At 35.7% G+C, this 12,471-nt stretch overlaps 2 protein-coding genes across 2 annotated transcripts; both read right to left on the bottom strand.

The window, feature by feature from the left end:
* Window positions 1–1,463: 1,463 nt before the first annotated feature.
* On the bottom strand, window positions 1,464–6,756 carry LOC308688176 (uncharacterized protein). Its single transcript, XM_081361097.1, has 2 exons — window positions 6,667–6,756; window positions 1,464–2,418 (listed from the first exon to the last, which is right to left on the bottom strand). Exons 1-2 carry the CDS (start codon window positions 6,682–6,684, stop codon window positions 1,765–1,767), a joined length of 672 nt encoding a protein of 223 aa, XP_081217223.1. The 5' UTR covers window positions 6,685–6,756; the 3' UTR covers window positions 1,464–1,764.
* Window positions 6,757–9,436: 2,680 nt separating this feature from the next.
* On the bottom strand, window positions 9,437–11,525 carry LOC308687689 (uncharacterized protein). The gene is made up of 2 exons (XM_081360400.1): window positions 11,162–11,525; window positions 9,437–10,587 (listed from the first exon to the last, which is right to left on the bottom strand). Exon 2 carries the CDS (start codon window positions 10,578–10,580, stop codon window positions 10,080–10,082), a length of 501 nt encoding a protein of 166 aa, XP_081216526.1. The 5' UTR covers window positions 10,581–10,587; window positions 11,162–11,525; the 3' UTR covers window positions 9,437–10,079.
* Between the last annotated feature and the right edge of the window lie 946 nt (window positions 11,526–12,471).

Below are 12,471 nucleotides of genomic sequence, written 5' to 3'. Positions count from 1 at the left end.
GTTGAGATAGTATATAGTATGTAGTACAGAAGAAATATTAAAACAAATTATCACTGATCTCATAAATGTAATCATTTATTGGACTACTATACAACTAACACTCCAACATAGGCCTATTCAAGTAAAACATTTCACTGGGGAAATGTAAAAAAAGAGCCCTGTCTGCTTTATATTTGTATTATTGTAGTTCCTTTAGTTATTAAAAACAATATTATTCCATTTAAATATTTACTATATCGGTTTTACAAAATGACCTTTTGACACTTCAAAATCTTTAAAATACCTTTATATGTAGTAAAATATAATTAAAACCTTTTGGATTCAGTAAAAGAGATCAAGTTGTACTACCTTACATACTTTAGATGTTATATATTTGTTTTTTTATTATTATTAAGGCATTTGGACAAAAAAAAAAAAGACCCGTCACGTCATTGACCCGTTTACATACTTGTTTATCTGAAAAACAATGCTACAGTCAGTTATTTTACTTTGAAATGTGCGTCAGTGTTGGAATGTCTGTTTTTTTTTTTTTTTTTTTATTTTTTGTCAGTGCCAATTTACCCTATTTTGAATCGGGACTGCAGTGTCCGTTTCAACCGCTATAGCTATCTTACATACTGCACCTTTAAACCAATTATAAGTGTTTATATTTTAGACCTGTCAGGTGCATAGGTCTGGTGTGGTTTCCACCGAAAATTGCGTCCATGCGTCACTCGCCCATGCGTGTCTCATCATATCCGTGAATAGGCTACTTTTTAATGGTGTGTGTGTGTGAGAGAGAGAGAGAGAGTCAGAGGTTAACTTAGTTGTCACAACGGAGGTTTAGTTAACATGGAGCAGCTGAATCTCAAACCTCCAGAGAATTACCCATTTTAAACAAACGCCGAACAGAGAAGAGTCTGCTGGCAATAAGAGAGCGCGACAATAAGAATCAACATCGGCTTGCCTTTCGGAGATGGTGAGAACGGAGAGATTTGAAATGTTGTAGCCTAAAAGCGACGTAGAGATGGCATTACATTACTCAACAGGTGAGTAAGGTACTTTATTGAACAGATACATTTAATTGCCATATGTGGCTCTCTAACAAAGTTTACTGTAAATCATTATCTATTGTGAAGGGTCATATTCATCCGCACAGTCACGCAAAGCCGAAGCACAACCAAAACAATGTTCCTCCGCAAACTGAATGCAGTTTTGTTTTTTAACCGTTAGAGGTTAAAACCGCTAGAGTTACTCTGTGTACCTTTTATTTATGTCTACTAATCAACACTGAGTAATTTTTCATTTAAATTATTTTTTTTGTGTGTGTGATAATCTACATTATGCCTTAAATGCTGTAGATTGAACACGGAAAATGTAAGATCTTATCACTTATTTACTCTCTAGTGGTGGCACTGGCAGAGTGGTTGAACAAGCATCTCTAGTGTCCTTTTACAGCAAATACCCAAATAAGATTACAGTTTTCTATTTTGCTTGCCTTTATTCACAACCAAGAGAAACAATGTGACAAAACATCCAAAAATTGCATGCATATTTATGTCAAAATGCACAAAAAAGGTTACATGTTTACTTGGACTAGTTCAGTCCGTAGATGAGCACATAGCGAAGCACACAAATCTTTTACTGTTAGTGAAGCTAATCTAACTACTAAATCAAACGCGAACTGCTTCTAGCTTGTTTCCCCCATGCGTTCAGTCGGTGCATTCTTGACCTTCTGCTGAACATCCCAGAGACTCCCTCCCAACTTTTCCTCATGAAATGATTTCAGAGTATAGTACAGCTACAGACACAGTTTCGAGATGGTGTATCTGTATCGGTATCTACAGTGTCGTAGCTTCTCTTTTCAGATTGTATTTGCACCATCTGATACGCAATCAATGCTGGCTGATTAGATGTGTTATCCTGATACCCAAGGCTCTGCAAAAAGTCTTCTAGATTTGGATATGATTGGATGATCTTCAGGAGGCACCTGGCGATATGAAATGTGGCATATGGATCATAATTTGACTGATCATTGTGCGTGGTCAGGTAAATTTTCCCAAAATTCTTCTGTCCGTGATCAGTGACGATGATGCGGTCCGCGTTGCTTACGTCATGATAGCTGGTTTTGTGTTCCTTGATGTAGTCCGGCAGCATATCAGCTCCTGGGGAATTCAGATTGCCCAGCAAATAGTAGTGAAAGTTCACATCTGGAAGAAGTTTCCCTGTACGTGTGATGTATCTGTTCTCAAAGCGGTGAAAGCCAAAGACTCCCTTCGCCGGGTCACACGCCAGGAACATGTCGCCATCGTCATTAACCCAGAGACAGTTATTAGCAAACCAGTACAAGAGCTTGAGTCCATGTCTGGGCCAAGGCTGACCAAATCCACACTTATTTAGGTCTGTTATAGTTGTGATTTTTTCCGGCATGGTCTTCATCTGAGGGAGAGATGAAGATCAGATGCTACATTAACTTGTTTTTATTTGTGCTCTCATTGTACCTGTTACAGAGCTTGGCTTGACCTTAAAACAGCTATTGCAGACATATTAGTTATACATTTCTGCATTTTGCATTACCACACAAAAACATGTCATTTTTTTCCAAGTGATATTTCTTTCAGCTATCTCCAAATAAAAGTATTTTTTACAATTAGTTCATAAATTCAACAAGTGCATTTGTTTTAATTGTTCCCATGTCAGGTACAGTTGAAACACTCATCCATAAAGTATTGAAGTAGCCGAACCAAACATAAACAAATGTTAATTAAATAATAATTAATTAATTATTTCGCAATCTAAGGGTTTTGAAGTAGGTGTTTTAACATTCAACACCACTGCTTGATAAAACTTAACCGGTGTATTATGTTCGAATTCTGGGTACGATTTTTATGTTGGAGGTCAAATTGACACTAACTGACTGGTATTCCTCTCGACTGGTTTAGATCGTATTTATCAGGTCGAAATTAAAAATGTAAAAATTAAATTAAATCTCAGAATACTGATGGAGTGCCTCAGGGCTCAGTTTTGGGCCCTCTTCTGTTTATTATTTATCTATTGCCTTTAGGACAAATTTTCCGCAAATTCGGTAAACTTTCACTGTTATGCTGTTAACACCCAGCTCTATGTCTTCAAAGCCTTTTCAGCGTTACCAACTTTCTCTCTTTTGCATTGCTTATCTGAAATTAAATTGTGGTTTACATGTAATTTTCTTAAGGTTAACAATGAGAAGAATTTTATTAGCAGGCACTAAATCAAAATAGCAAAATTATGAAAGTTTTACATTGACTACTGACAGTTCCTGTTATCTCTCTTTCTCTGAAGGTTAAGAGTTTGGGTGTCATCCTTGACCGCACTTAATCTTTCGAGGCACATGTAGCCTAAATAACATTACACGGTGGGATATAGAGCTTTTAGTTTTACTGCTGATTGGCTTATTCTGATTGAAATAGCTTCTGTGTATGACTATTATTATTATTATTATTATTATTGTTTATGTATCTTACTATTCGTAAAGTGTCCTTGAGTGTCTTGGAATGCACCCATAAATAAAATTAATATTATTTAATAATAATTGGATTCAATACAATTCACGAAAAATCACACTATGAAAAACATTAATAAACAAAATCAGGTAAAAACAGTAAATACTTTAATATTAATACTTCTCACATATTACAACAAAAATAAACACGAACAAATTACTTTAACTGGATTTAACAACAATTTTTTTAACCATTTGTTTAAAAAATATATATGAATTTTATAAACAGTATTGTAACAGTTTTTATATTTATATTAAATGTTAATTTTATTTTAAATGTTTTTTTTTTCGGTGCTTTCCTGAAACAAACAATAGAGCATGAAAACACCAACGCCAAAATCATGCTTTGATTTTTAGCAAAATTAACATATTTTTTAACTGAAAAAAATATATATATTAGATAAAAGTGTCGGCCAAATACATAGATGTAAACTTAAATACCCTCAGAGGGCAGTTGAAATACTGACATAAAATAAGACTAAAAATACTGACATTTTTTATTTTACTTTGTGTCTGTGCAGCTGTGGTTAACCATTAAATTGCGGGTCAAATTGAACCAAACACATCAAAATTGTCAGAAATTCTGTACACGTTCCACAGCACCTATAGTAACGCAGGATGTAAACAGGAAACAGGAAAATGTAAATCCTGGGATTGCGAAGAACTGGAAGTGGGAGGTGTTTCAGACTGTCAATCATTCGCGAACAATGGGGGACCCTAGGGCTAAACCAAAGGGTCTTCTAGGTGGACATCTAAACATTAGAAGCATACTGTCTAAAAGTGAGCAAATACAGCATCTTTTATCGCATTCAAACCTGGACTTTTTATGCTTATCTGAAACCTGGCTTAATCAAAATGCTCCGTCAGCAGCTCTGAATATTCCTGGTTATAGCATCTACAGGAAAGACAGGGAGGGATCAAAAAGAGGGGGAGGAGTGATGGTTTATATAAAAAGCACATTACAGTGTCATAAAATCAAATGGTCAAACAATTTATTAGAATGTTTAGGTCTCAATACCACCCTTTTACCACAAATGTCATTTGTCCTTGTTGTAATGTACAGGCCTCCCTCTGCAGATAACAGTTTTTATGAAAACTTTGAGCAGCTGCTAAAAAAAAGCAACCTTAATAAAGAACTTATCATTATGGGGGATTTTAACATCAACTGGGAGGACAAATCCTGTAGAAAAAAGCTCAAACAAATCACTGACAGGTATGATCTAACACAAGTTGTACGTGGGCCAACAATAACTAACTCTACCAAGACACAAATCGATCTCATCCTCTCATAGACCTGAAAGAATTATAAAATCATTTAATATGTTGACAGGTTTATCAGACCACAATCTAATTCTTGTCACAAGAAAGCTTGCCAAAAAACGTTTTCACCCTTGCACTAGAGAAAAAAAAAGAAACTATTACAATTCCTAAAAATAATTATCAAAACTTTGTAGCTGCAGCTAACCAAATTCAATGGGATGACATTTTATCTTTAGTTGATTGCGAAAAAGACAGCCAAATATTTCTAAAAACACTTGAGAGAACTATTAAAGAATTCTCACAAATAATCAAGTACAAACAACACAAAAACACTGTACCCTGGATAAATCCAGACATCATAAAAATCATGAAAGAATTAGCAAATAAAACTAAATCAAGTCATGACAGAGGACGTTTCACCATGCTGAGAAATAAAGTTGTGAGATCATTAAGAAAAGCAAAGGCAGATTTCTTTCTCACTATAATAGAAAAATCCAATGGAAATACTAAAACAATATGGAATCAGCTAAGAAAAATGATGGGTGATCGCCCCAAGAAACAAAACACTCCAGTAATTAAAATAAATGAAAAACCGACAAACAATCTTCCGGTTATAGCAGAAGCATTTAATCACTATTTTATTGATTCTGTGGCTAACATAGCGAACTGTTTTACACCAGAGAACATACACACTCCGCCAATAGACAAAAGCCAATTAGTTTTTAGTTTAATTAACATCACAGAATCTGAGGTATCACAGACCATTAAATCACTCAGACCATCAAAATGTAAAGATATTTTTGATATGGATACGGTAATGCTCAAGGCACTAAGTTCATCACTCATATCCCCCATCACCAAAATAATCAACATGTCTATTTCACAAAATATCTTCCCAAGCATGTGGAAACCAGCTGTTGTTGCTCCAATTTGCAAAAGTGGAGATCCTCATTCCATGTCAAACTACAGACCTACTACAGCCAATTACTCCACCGAGACTGTCTTTTTTAGGATTTCTTACTAAATGTATTGTACAATTTTTTTATTGTTATATGTAATTTTGCTCTCTTTTAGGGTGACTTTTAACATCTGTCAGGGGACTGCAGATGAAAAATAGCCTTCTGGCTAACTCTGGCATATTGGCACTGTCCCTGTAATAATAAATAAATAAATAAACACCTCATAGTGTCAGAAGTTTGCAGGCATGTTCATGACCCTAAATGAGAAATTGTCACACAATTTTAAAAACATATCCTAGGTTAACTTAATTTTGTGTTGCAGGTCAATATTACAGGGGTTAACCCTGTAATGCCTGAGACATGAAATAATAGTCCGAATGAAAAAATATTTTTCTTTAAATGAAACATTTAAGCAGTTCTTGAAACTTTAGACAAAATATTAAAAGACAAGTTTTATATTGAGTGTCATATTTGATACATCAGCTTTTATGACTCATACATACTGTATAATAGGAGGATATGAAGCTCATACTCCCCAAAACACCTCAATTTTATTCAGAGGTCCAAACGGACCCAAAAAAATGCAATCCTGTGTAGTTGCTGACAATATAGGCTTTGATTGTGGTCAATCGAAAACAAAGTTTTGATTGTGTTGATAGTTTAGAGGCCTTAGAAATTTGCGCATCAGATATGACACAGTAGGGCTTTATAGGGTTAATTTGAATCAATAAATAATATACATAATATATCAAATTTCTGAACTTTATAAACTGAGAGCTTACTCGCAACAGTATTTTGTGCACGTACAATTCATGATCGCACATGACCGATCTTGCAAGAATCAAATAGCGAAAGTTGAGTTACAACTGAAATAATTCTTTGAGTGTGGACAAAAAGATAAAGAATAAAGCCCAAAGGCGACTGTACCTCTTTTTTATTAACCATAGTTATTTTCTGGTGAAATCTCCTGCTGTTTTCCGCCTGCCCAGTAGTGAAGGAGAGGAAGAAGAGAAACTCACTGGGGCAGGTTAAACGAAAGAGAATGTAATTTGAGACTTTCTGACTTCCTCTAACTGTTTTGTGGGGGTGGTTTAACTTAATTTTGAAGCACTACTTAACTTACTGAATACGGAGCAGTATGTACTTAAAAAAAAAATATATATATATAAACCCTTTTCAAACTCTAGTATATTTGATTTTTCACATGACCTATTTTGTATGTTAAATTCAGTGCTGTCCCGTAGCCCATGTTAGACTGTTTTTTTTTTTTTTTTTTAAGACTTTTTTTTTCCTTTCATGTTTGGAATCAGTTTTAATGTCTCAGTGCGGTTGGTAAAATGGCCTCAGTTTCACCGCAGTCCCTTGTATTATGAGAGAGATTGTAAATTGTAAACAATTCTGTTCTCCTTGTGTGTGTAGTGTCCATTCAAAATATCTGATAATCTTGGCCTTTGGGGCTCAATACAATTCCAAGAATATTTGTGTTGTAAATATTTACCACTCTTTTGTTCTGGTCTTGGTATTTAAGGGAAAGTGCAGAACAGTCAGGGGGATTCTGTAACCAGAAAACCCCCACGCAGGGCTGTGTCAGTTTCCTGAGTCCTGCACTCAGAACACACTCACACACCACTGTGTGTCCCGCTGTCAGGTAGGCCTATACATTTCTTGTTTTCTCACATTCAGATTTGTAATTGTTTTTTTAATTGTGTTAAACCCAAGTGTGCCACACAAGTCCTGAAAAATGAAGCCAAAGCGTCTCGATCGCCCCCAGGTGACTGGATGGGGTATAGGTCATAAACCCTGCCATTTCCATGTAATGTAATGAACGTGGGACAAACTAAACAATCAAATGACACCTTCAAATATTTTTTTCCCAAAGATGGTTTCATTTTAGGTCGTTTTTATCACTCTGATGTAAGTTCAAGAGTTTGTTCTTTAAGTTTGGTTTTAGTTAGTTATTTGATGCTATAAAAACGTGGATGTGACGCCATGATTGACAGCTTCTCTTAACAAACTAGTCTCTGATGCACCAACTGACTTTTTCAGGATCTTCAGGAGGAGATTGGAGCTTAAACTTTAATTTTACGGGTGCTTCTCAATATCCCTCCTCGTCTCCTCGCTCCTCCGTCCTCCATCCTATGACCCGGAAACCGATCGAGCTCAGCCATCTTGAAGGACATCTCAATTGCACTGCGAGGAGGTGAAAATCGAAAATCGAGGAGTCAGGAGGCTTCCAGAGGAGTCATGAGCGAGGATGCATGGGTGTATCCTATGCGGAAGTGTTTTATCGACTAAAAGTGAGGCACGTATACATTCTCCTCCTCCTTCACATCGGTCACAATCATTTGAATTTATAATTTACCTTTGCAGTTTATATAAACCACACATCTCAAATATTTCCAAAGGGTATCTTTGTTTTATTATTATTTCTTAGGAATTTCTTAAATAACCAAACTTCAACAACACAAGGGCAGATCCTCTGAGCACTGCTGATGACGCTGTGAACTGACGCTCGAGTGATCAAGAATATTCCAATGAATAAATAAGCTTTCTTTCGATTTCTCTGTCCTCCTTTTTGACACCAGTTGATTAGTGTTCAAAGTAAATGATGGTAAACCGCCTAACTTCAGGACACGTGACCCTACAGGAGTGACTTACTGAAAGGCTGTCTGTCAACTGCAAATAACTGATGTTTTAGAGATGAAAAAAAAAATCATCCCCTGGCTGACGTTATTACTTTCTACTCAAGGCCCTTTACAGAAATGTTGTGGAGTAAAAAGTCTGATATTTGTCTTTCAAATGTAGTGACGTTAAAGATGCTCAAAAAGTGTACTTAAGTACAGTACTTAAGTAAATGTAGGCTACTCTGTTACTGTCCACCTCTGTTTTTTACAGTTTATGTGTTAAACGCATTGTGCTCATCGAAGAACACATATTATAGTTTTTTGTGCTACTACTACATGTACACATTGAGTTTATTCTTTAAGGCATGTTTGGTTGGATTAAAGTGAACCCTGGTGTGATTGCTCAATTAGTGCGGTTCATTTGAATAAGTGTGAAAGCTGCTGTCTGAACCCTGGTGCACCAAACAAGCGGAGCGAGACGCTGAAAAGATGAGTCTCCGTCCTCTTTCAAACCAACTCTGGTGCGGTTCGACGGAAATATTAACACAACAGGACCAAAGACATGTAAACAAGCCAAAAACAGGACATGATGTCACCAGATGCGACCATAAAAAGGACAGGTAGCTCAAGCATGCCTGTTTTCTCTCATCACCCTTACAAAAAATCCTGACGGAAAAATCCTGCATGATCCCACAGGATTTTCGTGATCATTTTCCTGTGGGACTTTGGTAAATCCTGTGTATTTCTTAACACTAGTTGTGCTACAGGTGGTGTGTGTGTGTGTGATAACTGTAGTGATGAACAGAAGTGCATCAGTGTGGAAAGAGAATATTATGCAGAAACACATTAGTGCAGGTGGGACAGTTCATTAGGGGATTTACACTAGCATACTTTTACTTTATATTAAACTATATGATGGGCCTGTGTTCAATTCTCACTCATATTCAGAGTTCTGTATGCTTGAAATATCCACACGGATTAAAATGCTGCAGTGATGATGTATTTTTGTTGGAAAACTCACCTATAAGTTCACATCACCCCGGTTCCCTCGACAAAAACACAGCAGGATTTTTCCATTGGCCTTTAATGGGAGGGTAGGCGATTTTTTATTTATTTATTTTTTTCTTCAGAAACAATTTTTTTTATTATGCTGGTTGAATATCTCTTAATGTGCATGTGACCCAGATGATAAAACTGCTTATAAAGCCAGTGTCATACAATTGAATCGTATTATGCAATAATAGTAAATGTAATGTTATGTTATTAATAACTGTAAATTGAAATCACTCTTTTTACTGGAGTGAACATTTTCTGGGTTCTCTTGTTTTTTTAAAGTAAATGATGACAGAATGTTCATGTTTGGGTGAACAATTCCTTTAATGCGGTGAAATTAAACACAATTAGTTCAACAATAAACATTTCAGTAAACAGACAGAATAATGCATATTATTAATTACAGCGATAGATGAAGAATCATAAAGCTTCTCATCCACCACAAAGAAATGAAACAAAAGAGCCATTTATAAGACCCAAATAAAGCTACTCAATTCAAATCAATGAATTTGTTTTTGGTTATGAAATTCCAGGAAGACATTTGCTGTTAAAAGCATTTTATTTTAGGATGAACAGGAATGTTTGATTTCAATGAGTGTCTGTAGGGTCCAGACTGCATAGATAAACACGCACAACACAAGCTCAACGACAATTGCGACGCTACTAAATCTTAACTTCTCCAATGAAATCTGACCATTTCATGCTTTTAATTATCCTAATGAGGCCTTGGCTGATGCGGTAGGTGCTGTTCTCATCGAAGCGGCCTTTCCCTAAGTGATGAGTCACGTAAATACTGTCAAACCGTTTGTCATCACAGTCGGAATCGACTGAAACAACAATACGATCTGCGTTACTTTCACGCACATCGGGGTCGTAGTTCTTAGTAACACGTTCAGGCATTTTGCCCGGATGGTGCAGGTTACCCACTTCATAGTACGGTAGGTCAGAATCAGGAAGAATGTCTTCCTTGTTATGGAACGGATGGAAACCAAAGCTTTTATGTTCTGGGTCGCATCCCTGTGCAATCATCCTGTTGCTGCCATCTATTTCTACACATTCATCAGCAAACCACCACAGCAGAGCGAGGCCATGTCTGGGATACGGCTGGCCATACTCGGTGTCTCTCAGATGGGACAGTTCATTCAGTGTTCTCGGTCGCGCCATTCTGTGTCTGAAAAAAAGCAATAAATAGGACTGAATACAGTGAAAATTACATTTGTCTAGACTTTATCTCGAAAATATACTAGATATAGCCTATTACTTGTGTAAATACATAAGTATGATGGCATAATATGTAGCCTATATTTAATTTATTACATTTATTGATTTTTTTAATAAATGTTTGTTTATATATTATGTATTACTAATATAATATAATAATACATCTTTTTTATTTTAATTTTGATATTATAAATAAATAGAACAAAGTAAATAAAAGGAGACAAAAACCAAATGTAATTGCCTATTTTATATTATTTTACTTTACAGCCATTTTCAATCTAGTCTGTTTTATTGGACCAACAAGTGGACACAGTGAGTCGGTTTCATTTCTCAGTCAGTAGGCTACAGTTGGAGCCCATATATGGACTACAGAATGCAAGTCGCCGAGAGGATATCGACTCAAAAATAAAAGCACTGTTTGGTGTAATTTCATAAAGCGTAAAGTTTAAAACAATCCTATTATATAATTAAAGTTGGTCTTATTAAGAGAAATCAGTCAATGAGAACAGAATACTGTAGCCTACCTTGTTCACGCGCTGTGAGTAGATCTGCGTCTGTGCAGCGCACGCGCTCCTTTTATTCTTCATGTGTGTGTTAGTGGGCGGTGAAAAACACACGTACAGAAACTTACACCGGACTTGGATGTTTATCAAGGGAGGAACTAAACTGGAATGTAAACCTAGATTTTAATAAGAAATAACAGGCTAGTCTTTTAAATTACCGTCTAAAATTAAATTAACATAGGCTTGATTTTGTTACAGAAATAAAACGGGTAGGCTACTATTTCTTTGATTCAGTCGCTTATTTATTTATTTATTTATTTATTTTTCTCACCGTGTTATTAACAGATGGTTTTGTTGTTATTGAAGGGGTGTTTACTTTCAGACTGACAGTAGCCTGGGTGTGTCTATTGATGAGAGATGAGAAAAACACTTAGATATTTGTAAATTCATAAAGGCATAGGCTAGTGTCATGCAGTCGAACTAATATTAAATGTTAAAAAGTGTTTACAATCGCCATAGATAGGCCTATATGTCGCACTGTTTTGCTATTTAGCCTATGTTTATTTTTGAAAGTCAATTTCTGTATCAGACACTTATAAATGCGGAAATGCAAAATACAAATATATAATTGATACAGAAATTAAAACGCATTTTAAGTTGTTGCTATTGTTTTTTGATTCAGCTTAGTCTTTGTTATGAAGAACTATTTACTTTCTCTAACTGCAGAAGAACAAGGGAATAACTGGGAAAATGAAACACATGATGCATTATCTATTCAGTGCATACTGTGGAGATTCCCTCTTCCATATGTAAAGCGCTTTGAGTAGGCTACCTAGAAAAGCGCTATATAAATGTAACTTATTATTATTATTATTATTAATAAATATAAGGTGCAATAGACTACTAAACCGGACATGGATATGTCAAAAGACTATAGATACTATGTGAATTCGTTCAAAATGACTAAACAGAAAAATACAAATGAAAAACAATCTGAATGTGTGGAAACTACAATCTGAAGACGTCATCAATGAACAGTTCCTCTGTCAGAGCGAGTGTTCAGTCTGTGTTTGAGTGTCAGATACCCAAATGCATAAACAACACTGACCCAAACTACAGCAAAACATGCCTTTGCAAGCATCCATTATAAAACACTTGCCATACAATGTTAAAAAATACAATGTTAGGGATCACATAAATGCTATGAATGCTGTGTCTCGGCTGTTCCACCTTGAGTCAAAGGAAACAATAATGCGATCAGTGTTGCTTTCATCTGACCATCCTGTGTATTTCCTAAAACTCACTAGTTGTACTACAGGGGGTGTGTGTGT

The sequence above is a fragment of the Scardinius erythrophthalmus genome, assembly GCF_964197995.2.
Source record: "Scardinius erythrophthalmus genome assembly, chromosome: 3".
NCBI classification, from domain to species: Eukaryota; Metazoa; Chordata; class Actinopteri; order Cypriniformes; family Leuciscidae; genus Scardinius; species Scardinius erythrophthalmus.
Note: the sequence above shows the minus strand (reverse complement) of the source record. Positions and strands in the feature narration are given on the sequence as shown.